General features: G+C 49.8%; 6 protein-coding genes across 9 annotated transcripts; 2 read left to right on the forward strand and 4 right to left on the reverse strand.

The window, feature by feature from the left end:
• Nucleotides 1-567: 567 nt before the first annotated feature.
• LOC108161453 (40S ribosomal protein S19a) lies at nt 568-1,618 on the reverse strand. Its single transcript, XM_017295719.2, has 3 exons — nt 1,537-1,618; nt 1,158-1,228; nt 568-1,088 (listed from the first exon to the last, which is right to left on the reverse strand). Exons 2-3 carry the CDS (start codon nt 1,226-1,228, stop codon nt 689-691), a joined length of 471 nt encoding a protein of 156 aa, XP_017151208.1. The 5' UTR covers nt 1,537-1,618; the 3' UTR covers nt 568-688.
• Nucleotides 1,619-1,677: 59 nt separating this feature from the next.
• On the reverse strand, nt 1,678-4,181 carry LOC108161434 (CWF19-like protein 2 homolog). The gene is made up of 3 exons (XM_017295700.2): nt 2,776-4,181; nt 1,986-2,708; nt 1,678-1,927 (listed from the first exon to the last, which is right to left on the reverse strand). Exons 1-3 carry the CDS (start codon nt 4,066-4,068, stop codon nt 1,796-1,798), a joined length of 2,148 nt encoding a protein of 715 aa, XP_017151189.1. The 5' UTR covers nt 4,069-4,181; the 3' UTR covers nt 1,678-1,795.
• Nucleotides 4,182-4,462: 281 nt separating this feature from the next.
• Nucleotides 4,463-5,911, forward strand: LOC108161444 (actin-related protein 10). Its single transcript, XM_017295709.2, has 3 exons — nt 4,463-4,637; nt 4,725-4,877; nt 4,942-5,911. Exons 1-3 carry the CDS (start codon nt 4,567-4,569, stop codon nt 5,852-5,854), a joined length of 1,137 nt encoding a protein of 378 aa, XP_017151198.1. The 5' UTR covers nt 4,463-4,566; the 3' UTR covers nt 5,855-5,911.
• A 1,524-nt stretch (nt 5,912-7,435) lies between these two features.
• Nucleotides 7,436-11,913, reverse strand: LOC108163878 (exportin-5). The gene is made up of 2 exons (XM_017299395.2): nt 11,456-11,913; nt 7,436-11,288 (listed from the first exon to the last, which is right to left on the reverse strand). Exon 2 carries the CDS (start codon nt 11,254-11,256, stop codon nt 7,558-7,560), a length of 3,699 nt encoding a protein of 1,232 aa, XP_017154884.1. The 5' UTR covers nt 11,257-11,288; nt 11,456-11,913; the 3' UTR covers nt 7,436-7,557.
• A 245-nt stretch (nt 11,914-12,158) lies between these two features.
• On the forward strand, nt 12,159-20,377 carry LOC108159116 (protein ELYS homolog). Its single transcript, XM_017292101.2, has 8 exons — nt 12,159-12,421; nt 12,530-13,174; nt 13,252-13,559; nt 13,627-13,990; nt 14,065-14,255; nt 14,348-15,169; nt 16,069-20,005; nt 20,078-20,377. The coding sequence occupies exons 1-8, from the start codon at nt 12,328-12,330 to the stop codon at nt 20,158-20,160; spliced, it is 6,444 nt and encodes a 2,147-aa protein (XP_017147590.1). The 5' UTR covers nt 12,159-12,327; the 3' UTR covers nt 20,161-20,377.
• A 333-nt stretch (nt 20,378-20,710) lies between these two features.
• Nucleotides 20,711-24,745, reverse strand: LOC108165001. Of its 4 annotated transcripts, none has more exons than XM_017301032.2 (3): nt 24,604-24,745; nt 21,971-23,034; nt 20,979-21,904 (listed from the first exon to the last, which is right to left on the reverse strand). In XM_017301032.2, exons 2-3 carry the CDS (start codon nt 22,854-22,856, stop codon nt 20,979-20,981), a joined length of 1,812 nt encoding a protein of 603 aa, XP_017156521.1. In that variant the 5' UTR covers nt 22,857-23,034; nt 24,604-24,745. The 4 variants fall into 4 exon arrangements, with proteins under 4 accessions (XP_033242438.1, XP_017156521.1, XP_017156523.1 ...); XM_017301034.2 differs by lacking the exon at nt 24,604-24,745 and adding an exon at nt 23,680-24,128; XM_017301031.2 differs by lacking the exon at nt 24,604-24,745 and adding an exon at nt 23,271-23,628.
• Nucleotides 24,746-25,931: the final 1,186 nt, after the last annotated feature.

The following is a 25,931-nucleotide window of genomic DNA, read 5'->3' on the forward strand; positions in this document are numbered from 1 at the left end:
TGGCTGGCACCAATCTTAAAAGCTGCAAATAATTCCTACACGCTTCAGAAATGAATGGTGTACATGGCTGGAGTCTAATTTCTGGTAATACGCGGCAACAGCATTGTCATGGTCGAAGCATAAGACAGGATCTAACGCACCGACACCACCTTCAGAAATACCGGCTAAATCTGCCGGTATTGCACTTGAGCAATAATTTAAAATATTCATTTTTGTACAAACATCACACACTGTATACCTTCAAAAAAGCTGCTAAAATCGTATATTGTATAGATGATTTGATTTTATAGCTTTCCCAGGCTGCGCCACAAAAATAGGGACCGATGAATTCCCTCGCCCATTTCGTGACGCTGCAGGGCAAGCATGATAAGGGATTAGACCTACAAGCATCTTACACCAGACTTAGACCAGTAATATTGCGTTTCAAGTCGATATAGGTGCCCAAATTGGCAGAAGATATCCCAGCATTTCCAATCAGGCGGCACAAATTGAACTCCTTTAGAACTGATGTTGAAAAGGGACGTGGAGGTTCGATTATTTGGTCACAACAATAAGTGGCACACATCGTTTTTTCGCTTGTTATGGTTCATTTTAATTTTCCCATTTCTGAGAACACGCTTCAATCAAGAAACGCTTAAATAAAAAGCTTAAAAATGTTTTAGACTTCGATTGGATGTGCGATCCACGTTTACTTGGAAATGACAAGGGGACCCGTCTGCTTGGCGGCATCGCGCTGCTTGACCACAATCTGGTTTGCGATGCGATCCAAATCACGCTGTCCGATGGAGCTGAGCTTGCGGCCACCCTCTGGGTGCTTCTCGACAAGGCGGGCGTGCTCGAGGGCCTGGAGAGCCTTACGGGCGGCACCGTCAGCGGCACGGCAGAAATGCGAAGGGTGGACACCGTTGCGCTTGCGACCACCATAGATCTTGGTGATGGAGCCAACACCAGCGGGACTGCGGTGATACAGATGGCGCAGGATCGAGGCGCAACGCACATAGAACCAGTCGGGATCGTAGGGGGCCAGCTCCTTGAACTTGGCCGTCTTGATGATGTCCATCTGGTCGGGCACCTTCAATTTGCCAGTCCTGCGAGACCATACACAAACAAAACAATTGTGAGGTTATGTGTTGGAAACAGTTGAAGTTCGTACTCACTTCTTGAGGAAGACGGCAACCGCCTTGGTAACGGCATGCTGGTCAATATCCTTTACTGTGACACCTGGCATCTGAAATACAATTAAAAACGAACAATAAGAATCGCCGTCGAAAACACGTTCTAGCTCCCCATCATCGGGAGCCATGCACAACGCACACGCACACGCACACACACTCAAGCAAATAGAGAGAGACACAACAAAAACTGCGAATCCACGCTGATTTGCTACAATTGAGTGTTTCGTAGAAATGTCACAGAATCTTGGCCATTTGGCTCGTTCCTTCATTCACCACCCGATTGGGCGCACATTTTTATTTAGTTTGTTGCATTTTAAACATACAAAAATTTAGTTTCACTTAAAAGAAACTCGGGCACAACCTTTCTTGTTAAAGTCAACCGGAAAAAAGAACAAGGCGCGCGAAGTTGGCTGCGCTTTTTCGTTCTGACAGCGCTGCCACCCGATATGTCACCAGAGTTGATAACCAAGAGTTGCACTGTCGAAATATCGATTCGCCTTAGTCAATTACGAATTTTAGTTTATTTATGCCAACATATAATTAACAAAGCGCTGCAGGAATGCAAAGATTGACCAACGAGACTAGCGAGAAACGGACGTCAAATTTGCTCAATTTGCAGCTTAGGCTGCCTCGGTACAATCGAATTTTTTCCAGCTTTCGGCAAACGACTTCACTTTCACAATCGACTGCTGCTCCTTTCGCGGCTTACGCCAAGTACTTGGATTCAGTTCAAGCATTCCACCAATAATTTCCTGAAAGTAAATATCAGTTGAGTACATCTGTTTTATACAGTATCCATCTATCTCTAACCTGTGCGAAATTCGCTGGGAAACGATCCTCATCCTCGATGACGTGGGCAAAGCCCGAGTCCATGCCAAAGTGTACCCAGACGTAGGGGAGACCCTTGGGTATGACTGCTCTCAGCGATTTGTTACGCAGCGACACCAGCTGTTTGTTGATGCACCACTCCTGCTCGGACTCCTCAATGGCCTTCTTGAAGTAGAAGGGCGCCATCTCGCCCTGGCTGTCGGGTATGGGTATGCAATGCACACTAATATGAGGTCGCCTGTGAAGTTTGTTGGCAATCTCATAGAATATCACATCCTTGCGCTGGGCAGCAAACATACGGGTTAGGGCCTTTCGAAAGTCGTTCAGCTCCTCCCAACCATCCTCGTCCAGCTGCGTGGAGCAGGAGATGTGCTGCAGGGTGGTCAGAATGCAGTGGCCACCCTGCAGACCCACATGCCAGGGCAGACTGAGGTAGATCATCTTCCCCATCGAGACCATCAGCTGCTTTTCCAGCTTCGGCGAGTCGAAGCAGCGTTCGCAATTCGTCAGGCTGGTCTCCAGCCTGTTGGCCTCCCGTATGGCACTCTGGAGCTCTCGCTTCTCGACATCTGCCTCGGAGATATTTTTGCGAACCTTGTCCGCAAATATGTCTTCCAGGTCATCGTTGGGGTTCTTGTGCTTGGACACAATGTCGGCGTACTGCAGGTTCGATTCGGCGGCCGTTGCATGCTTCTCACGCTCAAACTAAAAAAGAAACAAAGCGGAAACGATTAGAGCCGGATGTTTAGAGCTATGTTTGGATCAATCTTACCATCTGCTTGATGTCGTAACGATCGTCGTCTGCGAAGTATCTCACCCGTTGGCCATCCACATGGGTGTCGACCTTCTTGTTGCGGCTTTTTTGTCCCCTGCGGCCTCCATATAGCGAGTTGGGGTCTGTGGCTGTGCCTGACGTGGACTGTACCAGGGGGCGTACATTGCCGCATTGATCGGTTTTGGTGAGCAGCACATGTTCCGAGGATGAGGATGATGCCTTGGATTTCTTTGGCAAGGCGGATGTTTTAGGCGGCATGTTGCCAGTGGCCAGGAAGTCGGCCCGTACTTTGCGTGCTTCTTCCAGCTGCTGGTTGAGTTCTGCTGCACGCTCCGTGTTCCCCATGATCTCTGCTTTGATGGCTTTACCGGCCAATTCATTGATTTGCTCGTCCGTTAGGCAGGCAGGTAGGGCAGCAGCCTTGTCCGCAGTATCTTCATCAGATGAGGCACTTTCTGAAGAAGATCTGCTTCTCGGCGCGGAGGGCCTATTTCTATGGCTATGCGACTTGGAAGAAGGCTTCTGCCAGCCTCGTGTCGAGGAGCTTTGCCTCGAGCTGTGCGAATTTGGCTCTGCCACGCGATCAACATCGTCCTGTGGTTTCTGGAAGCCTGGCAGGCCTGTTCCATTGCTCTTCCAGTAGGGATTCAGCTCGCGTCCGCTCTTAGCCGGATCATAGGCATCGATCTGCTGTAGCTTGTCGTTGGGCTTGGTTGGCTCCTTGCGTATTCTGCAGAAGGTTTTCAGCAAAAGGTCGTCACTGGTCATCCAAGTGTCGCGCGCTACTGGTGTATCCTCCACCTTATCCTTGCTCGTATCGTTATCCAAAACGGGAGTGCGTTCCACCCACTCATCTTCGTTGTGGCTCCTTTTAGACTTCTTTTTCTTGCGTACCTTGCGCTGCTTCTGGTCTTCGCTGGATGAGGACGAAGAGGAGGAGCTAGAGCTGTCGCTGTCACTGTCACTGTCACTATCGCTGTCGCTGCTGCTCTGAACCTTCCTGCTCTTTTTCTTCGAAGATTTCTTTACCTTCGAGGACTTGGACTTCGATTTGTGCTTTCCTTTCTTCTTCTTGGCATTTTTCGTTGAGGAACTTGAGGGCTTGTCCAGTTTCTTGGCCACCGCTGGAAGCATCCAATTGCTTTCACCCCGTAATTCCTTCTGGAGCTCCTTCTTCTTGATAAGGCCGGCTCTCTCCTTGGCCTGTTCGAGCATCTCGGCGCGGGCTTCCCTTATCTGCTGGCGAGCCTTTTCTTTGTCGCTGCCACTTTCAAATTGTATGTAGCTCATTGCGTTTTACTGTTTCTATTACTCAAAGCAGCAAGAAATTCAAATATTCGAAAACTTTGTTGTTTTGACGACCATAAATGTTGATACTGATTAGTGGTGGTAAATCTGCGATTTGCTGCGACAGCTGATGCAGATTTTGTTATCGATGCATAGGATGTTACATATAAGGAGAACTTTGTGCGCGCAATAAAATAAATTGTGCGCTTAACAGCACCAGATTTTTGCGTTTAAAATAAGATAATTATTTTGCAGAGCGGTTGAATGAAATAATGTTAATTACTGCTTTTCATCAAATACTAGGATTAATTTAAATAAAATAAAGTAATAATTACGCAAATGTTATAATTGTACTTGCAATTCAGGACCGTATAGTCGCCACCGTAGACTGTTGCGCCTAACAGCACCGCCTGCTTGCACCTTACATTTGCCATTTGGCACGTACCCTCAATCCAATCGCAATTAAAATAGCTTCAAATCGGCCGAAACCAGCTCCTCAAGATGCCCATCTACGAGAGTGTTATGCAGGATAAGCCCCCAATCATCTTGGACATTGGAAATGCCTACACAAAGTGAGTAAAGCAATGAGATGGACAAACTGTTCTGTTGTGTTGTAGATGATATCATCATTGGCGTCTGTCTCTTGTCTATGTTTGAAGGCTGGGCTTTGCTGGGGAGGCGTATCCACGGAAAATCATGCCCACGGAGGTTGTACTGACAACGACTGGGAAAACGAAGCGGCTATTTGACTATGAACGGAAGGAGGAACTCTACGACCAAATTGTAGACTTTTTGCAGACGATATTCTTCAAGTAGAACAAATCGATATTATGCGTTAAACAGAACTAAACTAACCATATGTTGCACCGTTTCTAGGCACCTGTTGGTCAGTCCCAAGGAGCGAAAGTTCGTGGTGGTGGAGAACATCTTCGGCCAGACGGTGGTCAGGGAGACGTTGGCGCGGGCACTCTTTGTCCATTTCGATGTCTCATCGGTTCTGTTTGTGCCGGCTCATCTTATAGCGCTGTCGACGCTGGCTGTGGCCACTGCCGTGGTCGTGGACATTGGGTATAGCGAGACTAGCATCATGCCAGTCTTCAGTGGAGTTCAAATCATGTCCGCCTTCAAGGACCAAAGCTATGGAGGCAGTGCCATTCATGCCGAAATAAAACGGCAGCTGTTGGAGACGGGCGTCAAGGAATCTCTGCTCACAGAGAGCGTCCTGGAGGACATCAAAGTACGTACGTGCTTTGTGACCACCATGGAGCGGGCCCATAGTCGTTCCAACGGAGACGAAAATCAGCCGACGCCGCCGCCCAGCGTTGACTACATCATCTGTGATATTGATACGACGGTCCAGGTGCCCGGCGCCCTTCGCGAGACCGTCTACGAGATAATGTTCGAGCCGAACAACGAGCGCGACAGCCTGCCGCATCTCATACTGCGCTCCATTCTCGACTGCACCCTGGACGCTAGGAAGCCCTTGGTCGAAAGCATATTCCTCATCGGCGGCGGCTCCATGGTCCAGGGCATGCTGCCACGCCTCCAGCAGGAGCTGCAGCACCTCCTCAAAAACGATCCCTACTACGCCGAGCGCTTTCACGGTAATCTGCAGTTCAAGTTTTTCAATTCCATTGGCAAGCAGAACTTCACCGCCTGGCTGGGTGGCGCCCTGTGTGGCGCCACAGATCTCATCCAAACACGATCCCTGGCCAAGGAGACGTACCTGAAGAACGAGCATGTCCCCGACTGGAGCAATCTCTGTGATAATAGGCATGCGGGCTCATAAAGAGGGAGGCGCTTGGCGAAAAATATAAATTATTTAAATAAATTCATTTTGATTTTATCTGTATTACGTAGACTAAATAGATGGAAGATATTCTATAATACATACCATTAAAAGATGTTTTTTTAAAGTCCTTTAAGGGCAGCAAGCCAACATTTCTATATGCGTTGAGATGGATTCCTCTCGAAGCTCCACGAGAAAGCAGCATCATGCACACGTCATGTATGTTGTTTTTTAAACTTTAATTTCCTTTTCATTGGTCCTGCGTTCTGTAGGTCATCCCCACGTATCCCCCGATTGAAGTTTATGAGTGGCAACTCTTCGAATTTGTAAATTTATTTCAAATTTTTGTATCTTATTTCGATTTTGTGTGTGTTTCTGTTTTGGGCATGGGCATGGGCATGGGAATGGAGATGGGGGCCATAACGTGCTTCAATTTTATTTAGTTATAAATGATATATATATATGTAATATTCCCAGGAATATTAAACATATATACTGCATGCAACTTGATTTTAGGAATCCCCATCTGTGTGTGGAGAGGGGGGGATGGATGTGTGTGTGTGTTTATGGGTTCTTTTCATATACATTTTGATATATTATATTATATAATAATAATAATAATTCGTAATCGTTGCCTATCAACTAAGCCTAAGCGTAATTTCATAAGTATTCCCTTCATAAGTAGTACAATATATATATACATATCCATATATATATATATATTGCATATGCATGTATGTATATAAACTACAATATACATAGGCATATATTATGCACATATTGAAATTTAGGTAAACTCTATTATACAAAGGGGGTGGGGGCTGTGGGGCGGGGGCTGCGGGGGTGAACCGGGGTACGAGGACAAATTCATTCATTATTTTTTGCCTATATATATAAAAAGTGTTTGTGTGTGTGTGTGTGTGTGAGGCACAGGCGGATTAAAGGGCCGGGCTTAATGGCTGTACGTAAGCGTTTTTCGAGTATTGGCAATTGGTATTATCGATCCTATCCGACTTCCCTCTCCTCTCCTCTCCTTTCCTCTCCTCTCCTGTCTCTCTTTGTGCAGGCAAATTTAACAAATTCCGAATAATAAATAACAAGGCAGTGGACAAGTCCCTTCTTCACTGCATGATTTACAAACAAAAATATATATAGGAGCGATGGCTGGGGCGTGGCGCATGGATTGGGACTGGGCGCTGGGACCTAACTAAACTAATTTTACAGATAATTAATATAATAAATAAATAAAATTAAAATTTGCTTTTGTTTTAAAGACTGGACTGGGGGCGAGGCGGGGTCTTGGGTCTGGGGTCTGGGGCTGGGGCTGGGATGCGCCGCCATCTGTTTCACGCGCGCTTCCTCCTCTCCGGAGACGGAGAGCAACAGCGGCTCCATCTTCTTAGCTAGTTAACTATTACTTTAAGTTCAGTCGTCACTAGTTTGGCAGCCGAGGTGGCCGTGGCCGTGGCAATGGTTGTGCCCGTGCCCGTACCCGTACCCGATTCAGCAACTGGGACTGGAACTGGAACTGTGGCCACGGCTGAGGCGTTTGTGGTGGTGCTGTTGGTGTTGCTGTTGATGTTCTCGATGTTGATGTGTTTGGTGACGGTGACGGCAAAGGGTACGGCTGCGGCAGCGGCTGCTGCTGCTGCTCCTCCTCCTCCGCTGGCACGGGGCTTCCTTCTCCTCCTCCTCGGCCCCTGTCACTTATCCGAACCAAAGAGCTTGGTCAGATTGGCGTTTTGATTGCTGTCCATGATATTGTTGCCCGTGGACTTGAGCTTGTGCGGCTGCATCGGCGGCAGATTGGCGATCTGCACCTCATGGCGGAAGAGCTGGTTCACACTGCGTCCCACCAGCTGGGCCGTCAGCTTCTTGAATATATCCTTCTTGGCGCGATCGACCTTGTTCCCCTTGACGGGGGCCACGGCGGTTTTCTCATCGAACTTCTGAATGTCGGCCGCATTCACGCTGGGAATGTGTTGTAGCACCTCGCTGAGGATCGGAAATTTGGGGCGCAACAGCTCGTAGAACTGCACACCCAATGTGATCAGGCCGGACTGGTTGGCCTCGTGCTGCCCATGCACCTGCATGCCCTGGAGGACGGCCGTGAAGGCGCTCACCGCCTTGTTCTCGTCCATCAGATGTTCGGCGGCCAGAAAGCGCATCACTGGGGCCGCTATATTGACGGCCTTCATGTTGACCATGCCATCGTTCCAGGCGATCGCCTTCAGCAGGGTCATCAGGATGTAGTTGCCGATGAGGGCGTTGCGCAGCAGCTTCCCGCCCAGATCGCTGATTATGTCCGAGAGGAGGGCCGACTGGGAGGCCCGCGACTGGGGGGCACTGTCCATCGAGTGCTCCTCGTTCTCCATGGCCACGACATTGGCGGTGCCGCCGCCGCCGCCAGAGGCCACATGATCGGACCCGATCTGGCCACCCACCAGCGCTATCTTCAAGACATCGAGATACTCACGCGTCAGGGTGCGGTTCAGCTGATCCTCGAGCACCTCCTGGGTATCATTGACCTCGCCAGTGAGCTGACCGCTCTCGTACAGAGATGATATGTATAGCCAGCGTCTGGTGAGGCGTTCGCACATCAGCGGCGTCAGATGCGCGAACAAGGGCACCAGCACGTCGTCGTAAAAGATGGGCGGGCAGGAGTAGACGAAGGGCTTGAAGAACACCCGGATAATGGGGCGCATGCGGTAGTCCGGAATGATGTCCATGCAGCTAAAGACATTCGTGATGATGGCATTTGCCATGCCATTCAATTGATAGAGATCGCGCCCCAGCGATGGTCCCGCCGAGCCCATCAGATGGTAGCACCCCTCCGTGACCAGCATCATGAATGTCTGCATCTTCTCGAAGGCGGTCGGCTCCCGCTTGATGGTGGTGTCCAGAGGATCGGCTGGCAGGGCACAGATGCCCATCAGCAGCTTCTTTTCGTGCTCGAGCATGCCGTGTATGTTGCGGTATCCTTCGGAGAGGGCGGCCAACGCCTCGGGGGTGAACATCTCGTTGAGGACACGCATCAAGGTGAGAACGTGGGAGAGCACCGGCACCACATGCTTGGTAGCCGGATTGCGGCAAATGGGATTGCCCACCTCGGTGCAGGCGATCACAAAGCCGCCGCGCTGTGCCCGGTCCGGATCGTCGGGCCATGTGCATCGCTTGACAACGCCCAGGACCACATGCAGGGCGTCTATGATTCGCGTCCGGTTCGGAATCGAGGGATCGCTGTCAATGGCAAAGACGGGGGGCTTGTCCAGGCCCACGAAGCGCATAAAGTGCAGCGCCGACTTGAAGGCATCCTCAAAGGAGATCCACTCGGACCGCTTCTCCAGCACGATGTGCTCAATGAACGCCGTCTGACGTTCGTAGTCGCAGAAGTGATTGGAGATGAGGATCAGGGCCTCCTGCAGGGTGGTGCGCATCACGCGGCACAGCTGGTGCCGGTTGGGCTCCTTCAGCAGGAGCTGCACGTGATTGTTGATCTGATCGAAGACGGGCAGCAGCAGCAGCGGGTATTTGTGGGCCAGCTTGACCAGCAGCGAGGCGGCATGGCGGCGCAGATTCTTGGCCGACTTGACCTGCACCTTTTCCAGCTCGTTGGGCGGCTTCAAGACGAGGGCGCGAAAGATCTTGTCCAGGACGCGGGGCAACAGGGTGACTCCGTTCATGGCCACACAGTTGTTGGAGGTTATCTGGCACGAGGACATGCTGAGAAAGACGAACAGGGCCGATATGCAGGACAACAAGATCGAGTAGATCAGCGGATTGGTGGTCTCCAGCTTCAGGCAGTCCTCCAGCAGGCGCAGGCCGGCCGGCACCGACGGACGCTCCGAGACGAGCAGTATGCGGCTGAGCACACCGTCCAGTACACTCACGAGGGCATCCCATTCGAGGTAGACAGGATCCAGTACGCTGCACGACATCCCGGCGCTCTCGGCGACGGCATTGCGGAGCCGCGACTGCAGCCACTGCTCGCAGAAGCCGTACGTGATCAGGGGCTGGACGAGGGTGGCCAGGCGAAAGATCTCCAGGAAGTCGGTGCGGCAGCGAAAAAAGTACAGCGTGAACTCCTCCTCGCTGTCGTAGTCCATGCGGATGTACGACTCTGTGGTGAGGCTCGTGGGCGAGCTGGCCGGCGGATACGGCAGCTTCACAATCCTCGGGGCAATCGTGTGGATCAGTTTGGGAATGTAGTTGATCATGGCAAAGTCCTTCGAGCAGAGCTCATGCTTGAGCAACAGCTGCCAGATCTGTGCGGCTCCATGGGCGACGCTCAGCGATGGATGCTGCACTAGCAGCAGCAGGCACTCGAGCATTATCTCCAAATGCACTGGACGCTGTGTCGACTCGTCCTTGCCCCACAGCGCCACCAGCTGCTGGTTCATGCCATTGAGCACCGCCAGCAGCTTCTTGAGGAACAAGTGCTGCTGTTCGATGGCCAGCGAGGAACTAGTGTCGGCCGGTATCTGGCTGGATGAGAAGATGTAGCGCAGCGGCTCCTCGTTGTACAGCTGCATGAGGGGCTTCCGCTCCTTGGCCTGGCCCTTGCGATTGGTGATCTGGGCGAGGCATTCGGCCGCATTGCTCTGGAATGCTTTGTCGTTCAGTAGAATGCAAAGGAAATGCATCAGTTTGCCATTGTTGGACATCACGTGCTGGATGCTGACCCACTCCACAAACCCGCTGAGAGTGAGGAGAACCATCTCCACCACACGGCTGTGGGCGTTGGCCTTGTGAAAGTTGCCCAGACGCGTGGTTTCGCGAAAGGCCGTCACATGCTGCTCGACGAGCCGCAGAAAGAACTCGAAGATGTCGTTCATGTTGTTGTTGAGGGCCTGGTACATGTCCTTGCGGCGCTGATTCGACTCGATGGTCTGCAGCAGGGCCACGTCCTCGACCAGACGCAGAAAGACCATCAGGACCAGCTCCGTCTGGGCCTCGCCATTGGTGCAGGCCTGGCTAAGCTCGGGCAGCAGGTCCGACCACTGCTGCGGCCATTCCCGTTTGATCATCTCGACAATGATCTTGGACAGGGCATTCTTAAGGGGCATCAGAGAGCGATCTTCCGCGGGGCCCACACCGATGTTCAGCATCTTGATGGCATTGTCTTTGATGTAGACCTTCTCTTCGTGGGTGATGCAATTCCATTTGTATTTGATTGTGTACTCGATCAGCTGCAGGCCGAAGTGACGCACCTGCTGATTGAACTGGGGCGAGCCGGCCAGAAAGAGGCCGACCTGTGCACACAGCGGCGACTCCTCCTTGAATCGCTCGCAGGCCATGTATGCCTCCAGTCGAGAGTTCTGCTGCGTCATCGGATGCATTATCACCTCCACAGCCTTGGCCAGTTCGGCAGCCAAGGCCTCTGTGCCTGCCTGGTGTGCCATCGCTAGCTGTTGCTGTAGCTGTGGCTGCCTCTCTGTGTAAAGTGGAAGTGGAAGCGAAAGCGAATGCGAAAACGAAAACGAAAGAAAGGGAAAGGGTATATGTATATTCATTCAGTTGCACTCTCCATAGAGCAGAGCATGTGATTTCTTTAGCCCAGCTTTAATTTGACTTTAATTTCAATTGGCAAATGTGACTTACCTCTGCTTGCCCCTGCCCTCTGCTCGGTATTATTTGGCGCCCCGTTCCTTCTGCTGCTGTTTTGGCTGCCTCTTTGTTGTTGTCTCTTCGTCGGTTCGTTCTTTCGTTTTTTTCCCCCAATGCGGTGCGGTTAGGGCCAGGCAGCGCCAGACAACGTTTTGCGATTAGAAGAGCAGAGCTGTGTGCTTTGCAATGTGTGTTTGTTGTTGTGGCCTCTCGCCGTCGGCCTGTAGTTGTGGCCCGTTGTCTTCTCTTCACTTCACTTGGGAACGTACTGATGATTTTGGAAGGGATATGAAATTGGGATCGCCCGTTTGCTCCAGTGAAAACCTCGTTGAATGGCAAGTATTTCACATTTGAATTATATATATAGCCTACTCAAAACTCAAATGCCTTTTTCCGGCTAGGTTCGGTTTCGTGTTAGAACAATGTGCAAGCAAATCGCACAGGGTCGGCAGGGTTGACAATCGAAAAGCTCCCACCACTATCTGCGCCGTGGCTCCCATCTATATTTTTGCATCAATATCTCGATATTTTCGCAATCCTACAATCGTTAGGGTGTTATCGAAACCCGCCTAAAAATTATTTTCGAAATATTTATTTTTATAAATATATATATACTATACTTTTAAAATGTCGCAGGCACAGCAAAATCCATAACATATGGAATTTGAAAATTTAATCGGCATTTGAAAATTTAATCGGAATTTGCAAATTTAATCGGAGTCTTATCCAACCCTGCAAACTGTCAAACGTGCGTCGTGAATCAAAAAAAAACAACACCGGCACTGCACAAAATCGCACATCTACTACATAGAAACACATATCGCCATTGATGTTGCGGAATTTGCCAGCTAATGATATAGTGAAACATGAATTGGTACGAAATTGATGCAGATGAAAGACGCAGCTCGGGATTTCCAGAGCGCGTAATTCCTGGCTACGGCCATCAGAGTGACAAACATCGTAAGTATAGCGCGACGGGCGACGCGGTGCACGAGCCACAGTCTGTGATTTTCATTTTCATGCCCGCCATTCGTTTGCCGGTGTTTTTCTAATCCTGCCTCCCTGCAGCGGATAACTTTGGTGGCGGCATCATCAATGGCGGCAAGTGGGGATGGATCACAAACAGGTACTCAAACGATGCCACTCTGTTGATCTGTTCGCTGAGGGCGGGCAAGTGCATTATGCGTCACATATTCTGGAGAGAAGAGGCCGAAAGTAGCCAGCGCTGCAGCATCAGTTGTGTGGAGGAGCTCTTCCCTGGCCAAAAGGACGGAACGAAATGGCTCGCCGTCTGCCTGGAGACGTGGAACGATAAGGAAAGCCGGCCCGAGAACTGTGCCAACGCCAACACACAGATTGCCATCTTCTCGACAGCCTACAATCAGGTGCTTCGCTGCATCGATCTGGACGGCCTCTACTGCAGCACCCTCACGTTTCTGGACACCCAGATGTGCCAGCGCACGCTTCTTCGCAACTTTGATGGCTGCCTGGCGGTGGGCACAAATGAGGGGGCCGTTCTGCTGTGCGACATAAAATGCAACATTCTGATGGAAAGTCGCAGTCAAAACATTAGACTGCCGCTGAGTGAGATCATTTGTGGGCAGGTGGTCCGAAGGCAATCCTTCGAGTGCTCCACGCACGCAATAAATACTTGGCTGAAAGAACAGGAATGCAGCCGCGACTGCTATGGCCACTTGGCAGTGGAGGTGGATGGTGAGTTCTTTGTGTGTTAAATGTGTTCTTTGTGTTTGTGTTTCTAATGTCACTTCTTTGATGCTCATGTGGCATAGTGGGCACGAGCGAGGTGCGCTGCCTTATATCTGTTAACTTCATCACTGGCTTTGCCGCTGGCCTCAAGGATGGCCGCATTGTGATCTACGATCTGGATAGTTTCCATATCACCGCCGTACTTCAACCTCCCGGGTTTGTGGTGGCCAGTGTTGAGCGACTCTGCTGCGTTGTGCCACGAGATGATCCCAAGCCCTGCCTCTTCGTATTCGGCATGTACGGTGGGGCCACCGATATGACCACCCTCCTCCATTCCATCCACTACAGCCACTCCTATGCGGATGACGAAAGCCAGGAGATCCTCTTTAAGGTCAGCCCAAATATTTTCGACTCCTAGGGCGAGCCCCTCTTTGAACTCGTCCCATTCTATTCCACAGAACATTAGGAGCACCGCAATCTGCGCTAATCTGCTGCTCGATAGCGGCCCCTGCTCCATCCTTGGCTGCTCAACGGCCTCCTCATTCAGCTCTTGCGGCGACAATGGCACCCTCCTGGCCTTATTCAGCTGGTACTCGCACAATGAGGGCAGGAACAAGCTTCTACTCTTCGACATGAATCAGTGGTACAAGGACGAGATGCCCACCTGCCTGAACCCGAACCAGAATTTCAACTTTCTGGCCGGCTATTCACTGCCTGGCCAGGCCCCAGGCCTGAGCTTTCACCTGGACGCCGCAACTATTAAGCATTTCATTTCGTTGCAGCGCTACGATGAGCATTTCTATCCCATTTCATTGAGCTTTGGTAAGATACTCGTACGAAGGCAAAGGCGATGTCGATGCCGATGGCGAAGTGCTTAATGTAATGTTTTCTTTTAGATTTCTCCCTGCTAACAGCCGGGGGCTGTCAGTACTATGTCCATGAGGGGCTGCAGCGGCGCTTTCTGCGAAACTTCCAGGCGGAGAAGGCCCCGCTCTTCTTGATGGCTGAGGAAACACACAAGAACATTGTTGGCCTGCGCCTCATGCCTCAGTTCAGTGAGCTCCAACCCGATGCCACATTCTCCAAGGTGAGAGTCCATTCTACGACTATACGACTCTACGAGTATCTATCTTGCACCTTTTGCATCCCTCTGCTCTATCTCTCTCTCTCTCTCTTTAGATGGCCATCTATGAGGAGATCCTCTCGGTGGCCCTCGAACACGGATTAATGGGACTGCTAAAGAATTGTGCAAAGAGCTGGATCGATGGCAGCTACCTGCGCAACCTGCGGGATCCCACAACACTCTCCCTGTCGACCCTCACCAACTGGATAATGAAGCGCGCCGCACAGATTAAAGCGCGCTGCTCGGAGCTGTGCCAGGGCATCTTTGACTACGGCGGCTATCCCCTGGACGAGCGCGAGCACAAGGAGTTCAGCGTGCTAAACGGCCAGTTGGGCAATCTGGACAGCCTGCAGTCGTACATCGCGAGTTTGGGCAAGCGCAGCCTGGCTCATTCGCTCCTCAGCGAAATCGAGACCAATGGACAGATGCTCCGCACAGTCCATGCCTACCAGAAAGTGCTACTGTACTTCATTAATTGGGGACTGCTGCCAGAAGGCCAGCAGCTTGAACAGAAGGAGGAGGACGGGCAGCAGCATTCGGCCCTAGTGAAGATGCGACGCGACTACGCAGAAAGAGGCTTGTCTAGGCGTGGTACTCTCTACATCGATCGCCTGTTGCAGCGTATTTCCCAAGAGAGCGGCGGTGTACCCGTTTCCCTGGAGTATCCTCCAGACACGCAGTCCATCATGAATTTGATGCTGTCGGCGAACATCGATATGGATCACAAGCATGAGGTCATTTTGTACTTGCTGCTCGATCTGGATGTCCATATGCCGAAAGTGAAACCCAGCAGCAGGTTTAGCACCGGATTCCGTCTCAAAAAGAATCTCGTGTTGCGCGTGAAGTCCCTCTGGGCCCTGGATCACGATGATCATTCGGTAAGTTTCGATTCTCTCTTCAAACAATTAGGCATTTAAGTCAGCTAAACCAGTCACCCAAAGATCACAAAAGAGTTTACAAAAAATCAAAGCCAAAGAAAACGGAGAGCTACATTATTTATTCAAGGGCTATCCCAGAACAGGATACATTTTTATTGCAAATTTTGTTGGAAATAAATCGGTTTTTTTTTAATTTTTGGAATACAATTTGAAAATAAATTTGGAATAAATAAAATCGTAGACTAAATTTAATTTTTTTATAAGAAAATTAAATTAAATTCACATTTTTAATGTTTTTTGGAAATAAATTGTATACCTCTTATATTTAATTATTATAAAAATTAAAAAAAACATCGGCTTTTTTAATTTTTAAAATAAACATTTTAAATCAATTTTAAATTAAATTACAAATTAAAAAAAAAAAATGGTTAAAACTAAAAATAAAAATTAGTTTCACATTTTAAATGTTTATATTTAAAAATTGAAAATAATTTTTATTCCAAATTTTTATAAAACAAAAATTATTTAATAAACATTTTTTTAAAAATTTGAATAATTTTTTTCTTAATTTTTACTTTAAAAAATTTAATTTAATGTACCATTTCCAAAATTGATTTTAAATGTTTATTTTAATCAGTTTTAGCGACAATCTACAATTTAATGAGTATTGGATACAAAAATTATTGCATTAAATTTGTATTAAGAAAATTAAAAAAAAAAGCGTTAATATGGGGATTTTTTATGAATAATATTCAAAGTCCGAATTAAATATTTATTTCATTATTTATATTTAAAAAAAAAATAGAATCCCAACGATCCCTGCTGGTTACTGCTGATTATTTATTTTTATTGCATTTCTTTTAAATTTTAATTTGAATCTCCCATCTGATTCCTTCCAGGCATGCATAAGACTGCAGTCGAGCTCGAATTGTTCGGACTTTACCTATCTGAACTGGCATGTGGAGCTGCTGGTGGAAACTCTCCTGGCCAAGGGCGCCATCACGGAGGCCATGAGCGTGGTGGGTCGGCCACCGGGGCCGCTTTCCACGCTGACGCACCTGAAGGTCCTGGTGGCCAGCAAGAACATACCCGAGGCCTTCGAGTATGCCCGGCGCAATGACGACGACGTAACGGGCCGGCCGCTGCTGGAGTACTTCTTCCGGCAGTGCATCGAGGACCGGCAGTTCAAGGCTCTGGCCCAGCTGTGCCTGCGCGAATCGGAGGAGGAGCTCGCCCTGAGCCTGCTCAGGGAGTGCAAGACCCCGCTGACGGATAGCGTTCAGCTGATTCTGCTTCTGCATAAGTCCAAGTACATTGAGGCGGTCTCCTTGATGGACGAGGTGGCCGCCGAGCGGCAGATCGCCGACGATTCCACCCGAGCGATTATCTCTGCCTACCGCTCAACGATGAACCCCGTTTCTCAGACCCTTGCCGGCGACTACTTCCGCATCCGCGAGAATCTGGACGTGGCGCCGGCCGAGAACGTCCATCCGGAGCCCTTCAGCAGTCAGCTGGCCAGAAACCCTTTCAGGGGACTGAAGGGCAGCGTCTTTCAGAGCTCTGCCCTCGGCGCCCACTGGGCCACGCACTACAACATGGACTCATCGTCGAAGGGCAAGGCGATCCCCTGCCACCAGGTGCCCTTCCTGCGGAGCTCGATGTACGGCATGAGCCAGCTGCCCCGTCGCCGTCGCACTTTGCGTCCCGTGCCCCACCAGGCGGTGAAGAAGCGTGAACGCGAGCAGGAGGAACCTGAGCAGGCCGGCGGCGGCGGCTCCCAGTTGAACCTGCAGCCACCCAAGCGGCGCCGTATGCTGAGCGAACACTTCGTGAAGGGTGTCTGCGACTTTGTTGGGAATAAGTTCTATCCGAAATCGGATCAAGACCAGACCGATGATGATCAGCAACCCAAGCCCAGTGAGCTGCTCCAACTGCCGACGTTCCTGCAGGCAAAGAAGCAGCCGCCGCTCCAGCAAAAGACCACTCCACCGCCAGTGACCATACTAAAGCGGCGACCGGGCCTCGACGCAGGGGCCGGTACTCCACCGCTGGCCACGGCTAAGCCAAAGCGGTTTTGCTTCATGCCGCCAATGCCATTGCAATGCCATGGCTTTCCCGATAGCGACGCCATGGAGGTGGATGAGGAGGAGCAAGATGAGGAGGAGCAAGAGGAGGAGGAGGAGACTGACGAGATCATTGTGGAAATCGAGCCGCCAGCTGGTTTCCTACCCTTCGCCTCGGACAACAGCCAGTCGGATGATGATGAGGATGAGGATGAGGATGAGTTTATGTCGCCCCTGAGTTCACCATATACTTCGATGGTCAGCCCGAGATTGATGCCAGCTCCAGAGAAACATCTCGAGAAGTCTCCCCGCCCCATGGCTCCGCCTGCTGGGCCGCAGCCCCGCAGCTCGCTCATCCAGGCTGGAAAGAGCGAGAGCAGCAGCGGATTTGGGAGCTTTGCCTCTATCCTCACGGCCGAAACGGCATCCCACGAGTTTGCCCCCACCGTCTGCTCCTCGAAAATGGGAACACAGTCGATATTTTCCTCAGGTACGGCCACCGCAACCTCCACCGCCACCACCTCTGTTAAGATCTCAGAGCGTACCACCATATGTGTTGAGATGGATGATCCCGAAACGGAGCCAGAGTCAACAGCATCGGGGGGCAGGTCCGACTGGTATGCGCCATCAGTTAACTTGCAGGAGCAGGAAGAGGAGCAGGAGCAAGAGCAGGGGCAGAAAGAGGTCCAAATGCTGGACACCACTCTGGGCATGTCCACATACGATGTGACGACAGCTGAGCAGCGGGAGGAGGAGTCGCTTTTCTCGCCGGAGATCGAGGATGAAATGATTCTGGCGGAGGTCGAGGCGGAGCAACTGGAGAAGGAAGAGGAACTGATGGAGGAGTATCTGCAGGAGGCCCAGGAGGAAGGACAGCTGCAGGAGAGGCCCAGCAGCTACAATCGAACGTACATGGGCAGCTCCGATGATCCGCCGCAGGAGCGCAGCTCCTCGCCCTCCCTGAGCCTCAGCAGCGAAATGTCGAACCTCTCCTCGCCCCGCACCCTGCCGGAGACCATCCAGGGTGGCGATGGCATGTACTCGATTGTCATTGAGTCGACGGGCTCCATAACCACATCGCGTTCGGTCACGCACACGCCCACATCCTTTCTGCCCAGCGACACAAATGTTTCCCAGAACTCGAGTCCACGGGCAACGCGCGGCACTGGCGGGGATGGCTCACCGCGTGCCCTGTACCGGGCCAATAGCCTCGAGACCGTGGATGATCTGGATACCACCAAGGGCTCCCTGGAGGAGGAGGAGGAGGATGATGAGGACGACTGTGTGATCGCCCTGGACGGCACCCGGGTCGGTGACTATGTGGCCCGCCCCTCTCAATCGGCGCCCTCCAGCAGTGCCGAGCTGTTCGCCTTCAAAGATGAGACCCAGAAGGAGAACGGCCCTGGCGACGGCCCCTCTCTCTCAGTTGGAGCTACGGCTACGGACACATCAATCGTCATTTTGAGCAGCAGTGAAGATGAGGCTGAAGATGAGGCTGAAGATGAGGCTGAAGATGAGGCTGAAGATGAGGGTGAAGATGAGGGTAAAGATGAGGCTGAAGATGAGGCTGAAAATGAGGCTGAAAATGAGGACAAGTCTCCATCGAAGTCAAGCTCCATAGCAGCCTCGGACTCGGGTTCAGGATCAGAAGAGGGATCAAGCTCAAAATCAGAGACGGACTCGAAATCGTCAACTTCATCGCAATCTAGATCATCCCCGACGCAATCCAGTTCTAGTTCTAGTTCTACATGCTCATCTAGTAATGACGCAGCATCACCAGAAAAGAAGATGCATCTCGCCACGCTGCCCGAAATTGAGGAGGTAGACGTTGAGGTCGAGTCGGAGGATGAGAACGATGAAGCCCAGCAGAACGTTCCCGAAGAGAAGAAGGAGGATGAAAACGATGAAGGTCAGCAGAACGTTCCCGAAGAGAAGAAGGAGGATGAAAACGATGAAGCCCAGCAGAACGTTCCCGAAGTGAAGAAGGAGGATGAGAACGATGAAGCCCAGCAGAACGTTCCCGAAGAGAAGAAGAAATCTGAATCAAAGGACGAGCAGCAGCTGCAGGCCGAAGATGAGCCACAGACGACGTCCCATGAAGACCATGACGACTCCAAACTAAGTCTGACGTTGGCCTTCTCCGACAATGAGGACGAGCGGGCTCCAACAGTAGCTTCGCCAGTTACCTCACGTGTCCTCCGCCCGCGGGCCCACCCTGGGAACAGGACGCGCCTGCGCAGTGACGATGGTCCGCCCAAGAGCTCTGCGGGCGGCTTCGAACGAGCCGTGTCCACACCACCTTTGTCGATGCCAAAGCGCCGCAACTCGGGACAGCACAAGAATCCGCTGGAGGTGATCGACGAGCAGAAATCTCTGGACTCTGGTTCTCCGATGCTGCGCACATCCGCGCGCACCAAGCGAGCCACCTCCACAATTAGGGAGGCGACCGGGGAGACGAAAAAAACAGGCGAACCCCGGCGTGGCCGTGGTGCCAGTGAGCCACCCGTGAATTCTGGAAAGCTCGGAAAGCAGCGCCGGACAAGCGGAGCCGAGGAGAAATTGCCCGAAGATTCCACGCTTATATCATTGCCTCGTCTGCGGCTTCGAAGCACCAGCAGACGCTCCAGCTTGGCGATGAGCGATCAGGAGTCGCCTGCGACCACCCCCATCCCGCAGACAACTGGACGTGAGCTCCGTCCTCGTCGCATTCGAACCTCGTCGGAATCTGCATCGTCGCCAGCCCCGCGAACAGCCACACCAACTCCGCAGCAGGGTAACATTTCAGGGCATACTGCTTTCGGGCCAATCATTAATTCCTGATTTTCTTTCTTTTTCTCTTGTCTAGTGAACAGCGAGGCCAATGTGCCCCTAAAGAAACGCCTAAGATCAAAGCCTGTGGTCGACGGCAATGGCGAATCCGAAAAGTGAGGGTAACGCACCGCTGAAGGAGGAGGAAGGTGACACACACCACAAGCAACGTAGCAGACACTAGAGACTCTTGTATTATTGAATGGTTACGCCGCCACATGGGCTTTACTTTATTTTTGTTTTTTTAGTTGTATTGACACAAATTGCCAAATGGGCAGATGTGCTTTTCGAGTGTTCAATAAATAGTTAGAATTCCCCCACATGGCGGACACGTACATATCTATCTATCGATTTTCTTAATAGGGGATAAAATCATTATCAATAACAATATTGATAGTTTTGTATTGTTTCCATTGTTTGCAGAGCGAGAGAGAATGCTGAGGCAACACTTTCAATGAACAATATTTGTATCCGATAAACTAAACTTACCCTGCCGCGCGTTTGCTATCGATATCGCCGAATCGCCGATGATCCCAGCGCGCGCGTCCTCTTTTTGAACAAGGCGCCCTCTATACCCGTTTGGGTGTTGCCGGATCGCTCATTTTTACGCGCCAAAATTTAATTTTTTATCAGCTAATTTTTTGTTTACCACCACAATGTAAAATACACATTTTTGAGTAGAATTTTAATTTAAAATTAAAATTACATTTACTTCCAAGTCGATACTTAAAATAGATAGATATGTACAGATATATACAGCAGTTGTCCTTATGAAACTTATGATTGAAAATCGGCAAGAAGGGGACATTGGCAGCAGCAGCAGACCAACGTTTTACGGTGGATTTCGTCTACGTCTACGCCTAGGTCTATGTCTGTATCTACTAGCTAACGTCTAAAACTGATTAATCAGTGGGTTAGGTGCGCTGTGCTGTGCTCGTCTAGACGAGCGTGGAAAGCTCGTGCAGCGAGATTGTGATGTTGCTCATGTCGAGCGTGGGCGGGATGCCCGGACTGACTGACCCGCTGGCCTCGCGACCCACCAGACAGCTTCCGGCTCCCCCGCCTATGGGCTTCGGCGTGGGGGGCGTCGCCGTGGCCGGGCGGACAAGAAATGATGAATTGATGGCTCCACCTCCGCCACCCATGGTGTTGTTGCAGAGCAGGGGATTGAAGCTACCGTGCGAGTGGTTCGGCGAGACAGGTGTCACCGAGGTGGGCTGCAGCATGCAGGCATGGTGGCCCTGGTACAGCTGCATTGGTGGCGGGGCCAGTGGTGGCGGAGAGGCAGCATGGAACTGCACTGGCGGAAGAGAAAGCGGCAGTGGCAGTGGCAGCTGGGCCGCCGATAGCAGCGACATGTTGTGTGGCAGCGATCCCACAAGAGTCCCGTGCAGCGGGGCACTGCGATAGCTGATGGTCTTCTCCTTTTGCCAGACGAACACATTGTGGACCATGGCGCCGCCGCAAAAGACGATACCCACGCCGATGAGGACGCTGGTGATGATGGCGGGCGTCGAGTGGAAGTGATTGAAGGTGTAGAGAATGATGCCGGTGAGGAATACCGGGATGGAGATGAAGAATCCGCTAACCGCACACGTGCGACTGGCACTCGATTTCTCCAGATACTTGTTGTCGCGCCCCTCGAAGGCTGGCGAACGCAGCTTAACGGCGAACAGGAACTGAATGGCGCAGACCAGCAGGCAACAGAGGTTCAGGGAGAGCGACAGGGCGCACAAGGCCAGGGTCACGTCGTAAACGATGATAAAGTCCTCGCTGCTCACGCCCCTGGACAGGGCATCATCGCGCCCATTCGGCGAGATCTTCAACAGGAAGATCAGCGAGAGCAGCGCCAGAAGCAGGGAACCTGAAAACAAATCAGATGGTCAGATGGTAGACGAGACTCCGAATGGTGTGTGTTGTGTGCACTCACTCAAGCACAGCAGACCCAGGCTGGTGAGGGCTTCGCGAGGCGATGGTCCGGGCTTGGACAGCTTCTGGAGCATCGGATTCCCCATCAGATTATTGCAGTTGCTGTAATTGTGCTGTTGAAGTTGGCTGATATGTTGCGGCTGCTGTGGCGATTGGGGCTGCATCAGGGAGTGGGACAGCTGAGGCTGTGCCGGCAGCGGCAGCGTCTGTTGCTGCTGCTGCTGCTGGTGGTGGCTGCTGGCCAGGATGTGCTGGTTCGTGTAGGTGTGATGGTGCAGGCTCCCATTGCTGTTGCAGTGTCCATTGGGAGTGAGGGGCGTCAATGGCGTCAATGGCGTCAGCGGTTTCAGTGGCGTGGGGGTCGTTGGCATGGCAATGTTAAGAAGATTGGAGGCGGCATTTGAAACTCGGCACCCGCCATTGAGAAGGGTGCTGCAGGTGGACGCATTCAGAGCGGATATGTTCAGGGGCTGTTGCTGCGGCTGTGGCTGGGGCGGTCGCAGGTGAATGTTGCGTGCCGTGCTGGCCAAGGCAGCTGCTGCGGGTGTTGGCGAGCCTGCCCCGGCTGCAGCAGTGGCTGACACAGGGCCATTCGTGGTGGTGGTGGTTGCTGCTGTTCCTCCTGCTCCTGCAGCGGCTGTTGCTGCCCCTGCTTGAACGGAGGGTGTGTTGTTGCCGCTTCCACTGCTTCCGTTCCCGTTCCCGTTGTGGCTGTTGTTGTTGTTGTTACTGCTGCTTGTGCTACTGTTGGCACAGGCTGAAGCGGTGCGCAGCAGCTGTCCATTGAGCGGCAAAGCCACTGTAACCGGTGGCACGGGCAGCGGGACGGTGGCAGAGGCGGAGGCGGAGGCAGAGGCACTGCTCGCATTGGAGGCGTGCTTCAGCATTTCCTGTAATTGGCTTCAAATGCGGTTCAACGCTCGCTAGATGGCGCCACGTTTGCTTCCGACTCAACGGCGCTACACATTCTGAGCGAAACAGGTGTATTGGATGGATGGATGGATATGATGGACAGATATGTAGATGATGATTCCAAATGAAGCAAAGATGCAACGCTTTTTCTATCTGCAATGGAATTCGAATCGTGTATGAAAAACATATTCAGTAGTGATCTGTCTTTTGCTTTTTCCATTCGCTGCACTTTCACATGCATACATATGCATGCTTATTAAACTTTCCCATAAATTATGTACAAAAACTACATTAGTGTGGGTATATTGAGTAATTAGTTGGCGGATAAGTTCTTAGTTCTTTAGTCTTGTAATAAAAAGCAAAAGCAGAAGAGAGCTAAATATTCTCACGCTTGCATCGAAATGGAAACTTCAATGGGGTGGAGCGAGACGCCGAGAGTGCTGCCCTGCTGCGGCAATGGACAATTGTAACGGTTCTTCTGCATTTCAGCAGAAAGATCACAACGACCACAACAGAAAGTAGCCATGTATGTGGCTGGTTCCCAAAAAGCTGCACCGATTCTATGGAACTTTGCATTCAATTACTCGGAAGCGATATAGCTGATTATTCCGCTGAGCAAACGGTTTTCGTTTCTCCACAATTTATCACAATTTAGAACTTTCCACAGCACAAAAATAATGAAAAAAAAGACAACACACTCGCGGGATTTATATTAATTTTCGGCCAAAAAGCAAAGAAGACAAAAAAAAGATCAGAGAATGGAGAATTGCAATTGGCAGGTTTGTAAAACAAGTTTACCTCTGTATTCTGTTTTTGGTTTTTGTTAATTTCGGCTCTTGGCCTGTGACATTTACATGGCGGTCATATCCATTTTCATATCAAAAAAAAAAAAAACAAAAAACTGCCGAAACATTCCGATAATTGGTAATGAATGTGAGTGAAATCAATTTTCAGGCTGCCGCCTGGAGGCGTCTCCAGTCGACACAGATTAACCAAACAAAACGAAACATAGCCGCCGTGGCCGTTGTGCAGGCGACAAGTGAACGATGTGATGATTATATGTACATACTATATGTATATACTATATTACTATATGGTTATTTTTTGAAAAACATCAACAACCGACGACCGAGTGACAACTACGACTATCCGTCGCGGCTCTTAGTCGTCCATGCCGTAGTCCGCGTCGCATCAGCCGTTGATTCTAGCCGCCGGGGGCCGATGCCAGCTATTCGCACAACCAGTTAACAAGTGAACGGGCGGGCACACAGACGTGAATGTACAGGTGAGCGAGGGTACGAGCCAACGGCAGACAGACACCACAAAAATACCAATACCAATGAGGATTCCAATCGTTGCCACAGTGTACAAAGATCAGGCTGTCACTGGATAGGGTGCCGCACCGTGGCAAGGAAGTTGCGTTGCCCGAATGCGGCCCACTGTGCAACAAACCTGATCAGCACATGGATACGCGCAGACAGACACAGCTTTTGTTACACACACACACACACATGCACTGATACACAGGTAAAGAAAAACGATACAAGCAAACGATATCAATGGTCGCAACGGCTTCCAACTTGCTAAGCCGCATTCCACGAGCCATGGCTCTGGGCCTGGAAGGCTGCTGTCGGTTGTTTTCTCCTTCTCCTTGCATACCACACATTCACGGCATAGTAGTAGTTCGTGCATTTATTTAGTATGTAAATGTGCATGCAATACCTTGTGTGTCTACAATAATAACGGCTGGTTGGAAAAACCACACACAGTGGCTTGTCAATAATTAACAAACATTTAAACACCAAAGTTCCACTTGGCTAGTTCGAATTTTCTTACAGTTAGATTTAAAATTGCCAATGAAATTGCGGCCAGTGCTGCCAGACAGATTTTAGAGTGTTGTTGAACATCAAATTTTATAATCGATAAATATATATAATATATATCGCGGTAGTACCGATATATCGATAAGTAGAATTAAAAGACGCGGGCATTCGTTGGTAATAAATATCCATATTGTATAAGCTTTTTAATACTAAATATCACCACCAAATTTATTATTATATTATATTACATATGCTGGCAGCTTAGACACCAAGCTCGAGCACCATGAACAAGTTTATTCTTTTCATAGTATTTTCTAGTATTTTGCTAATCCAATCATGTAGAAATCGTGTAGAACTGCCAAAATATAAATTTTTTTGAAAAAAGGGCCAATCATTTTTCATTTAACATTTAGTAATTACATTAATATGGAGCGAATGTGTAGTTACCATGTACAAACATTAATTTAGTGATAATTGTTGTTGACCGTTTTTGCTTAAACCTTATTTTATTGATAATTTAATAAAGATGAGAACTTAAAGTTCACCATTAAAGTAGAAAATTGATTCCTAGGAAAGGATATTATAGAATTGAGAAAACTTGTGTCATCCCAGGCAAAAACAGTTTAGTCTCTGTTTTAAATATCACAACGATATGTTACAGTTTTTTGTCTTCTTGCAGAGACCAATAATAGGTATCAGGATCGAGATCATATACTCATCACTCATCATATACATGAATATGTCTAAAAAATGTCAATTTGAGAAAAGGTGTTTATTAGTTACGTTTTATCTTCATATCATTATTTATACTTTTATATACAATTATCAAAATAGAGTATACAAAGGCCTATACTTAGGCTTACACGCAACATAGCGATGGTTTTTTTGTTGAACTTTTTCGTTTAAACCTTTTTTTACAATAAATACAATAAAAGCAAAGATTAAAAATAAGCCAGTTAAGTAGAAAATTAATTTATTAATCGGATAAAATTATGTGGGCATGGCTAAATGTTCTATCTGGCTTATAATATTTGACGGAACATTAAAATTAAGCAATATGGTTTCCAATCCTTGATGGAGAACAATTAACTATTATAAGCCAAGGGGGTATTTAAATTTTCTACCGAAAATAATGAAAATTTAATCATTTTAGCGTAGTTCAGGTTGAGTTCGTGGGTTTTTTTGCAAGTTAAAGGGAAGGATAGGATGAATCTACAAGAAGAATTT

The sequence above is a fragment of the Drosophila miranda genome, chromosome XL, assembly GCF_003369915.1.
Source record: "Drosophila miranda strain MSH22 chromosome XL, D.miranda_PacBio2.1, whole genome shotgun sequence".
Classification (NCBI taxonomy): Eukaryota; Metazoa; Arthropoda; class Insecta; order Diptera; family Drosophilidae; genus Drosophila; species Drosophila miranda.

Bases quoted from the DNA above. Each gene is read 5' to 3' on its own strand.
- LOC108165001 (XM_033386547.1), bottom strand. From the start codon at position 22,856: ATGCTGAAGCACGCCTCCAATGCGAGCAGTGCCTCTGCCTCCGCCTCC. The intron at 21,905-21,970 runs GTGAGTGCACAC...ATTTGTTTTCAG, and splicing joins CCTGGGTCTGCTGTGCTTGA to GTTCCCTGCTTCTGGCGCTG.
- LOC108161444 (XM_017295709.2), top strand. From the start codon at position 4,567: ATGCCCATCTACGAGAGTGTTATGCAGGATAAGCCCCCAATCATCTTG. The intron at 4,638-4,724 runs GTGAGTAAAGCA...CTATGTTTGAAG, and splicing joins ATTGGAAATGCCTACACAAA to GCTGGGCTTTGCTGGGGAGG. The intron at 4,878-4,941 runs GTAGAACAAATC...CACCGTTTCTAG, and splicing joins TTGCAGACGATATTCTTCAA to GCACCTGTTGGTCAGTCCCA.
- LOC108159116 (XM_017292101.2), top strand. From the start codon at position 12,328: ATGAATTGGTACGAAATTGATGCAGATGAAAGACGCAGCTCGGGATTT. The intron at 14,256-14,347 runs GTGAGAGTCCAT...CTCTCTCTTTAG, and splicing joins CCGATGCCACATTCTCCAAG to ATGGCCATCTATGAGGAGAT. The intron at 20,006-20,077 runs GTAACATTTCAG...TCTCTTGTCTAG, and splicing joins CACACCAACTCCGCAGCAGG to TGAACAGCGAGGCCAATGTG.
- LOC108163878 (XM_017299395.2), bottom strand. From the start codon at position 11,256: ATGGCACACCAGGCAGGCACAGAGGCCTTGGCTGCCGAACTGGCCAAG.
- LOC108161434 (XM_017295700.2), bottom strand. From the start codon at position 4,068: ATGAGCTACATACAATTTGAAAGTGGCAGCGACAAAGAAAAGGCTCGC. The intron at 2,709-2,775 runs GTAAGATTGATC...TTTCTTTTTTAG, and splicing joins GTTACGACATCAAGCAGATG to TTTGAGCGTGAGAAGCATGC. The intron at 1,928-1,985 runs GTTAGAGATAGA...ATTTACTTTCAG, and splicing joins TCCCAGCGAATTTCGCACAG to GAAATTATTGGTGGAATGCT.
- LOC108161453 (XM_017295719.2), bottom strand. From the start codon at position 1,228: ATGCCAGGTGTCACAGTAAAGGATATTGACCAGCATGCCGTTACCAAG. The intron at 1,089-1,157 runs GTGAGTACGAAC...ATGGTCTCGCAG, and splicing joins GTTGCCGTCTTCCTCAAGAA to GACTGGCAAATTGAAGGTGC.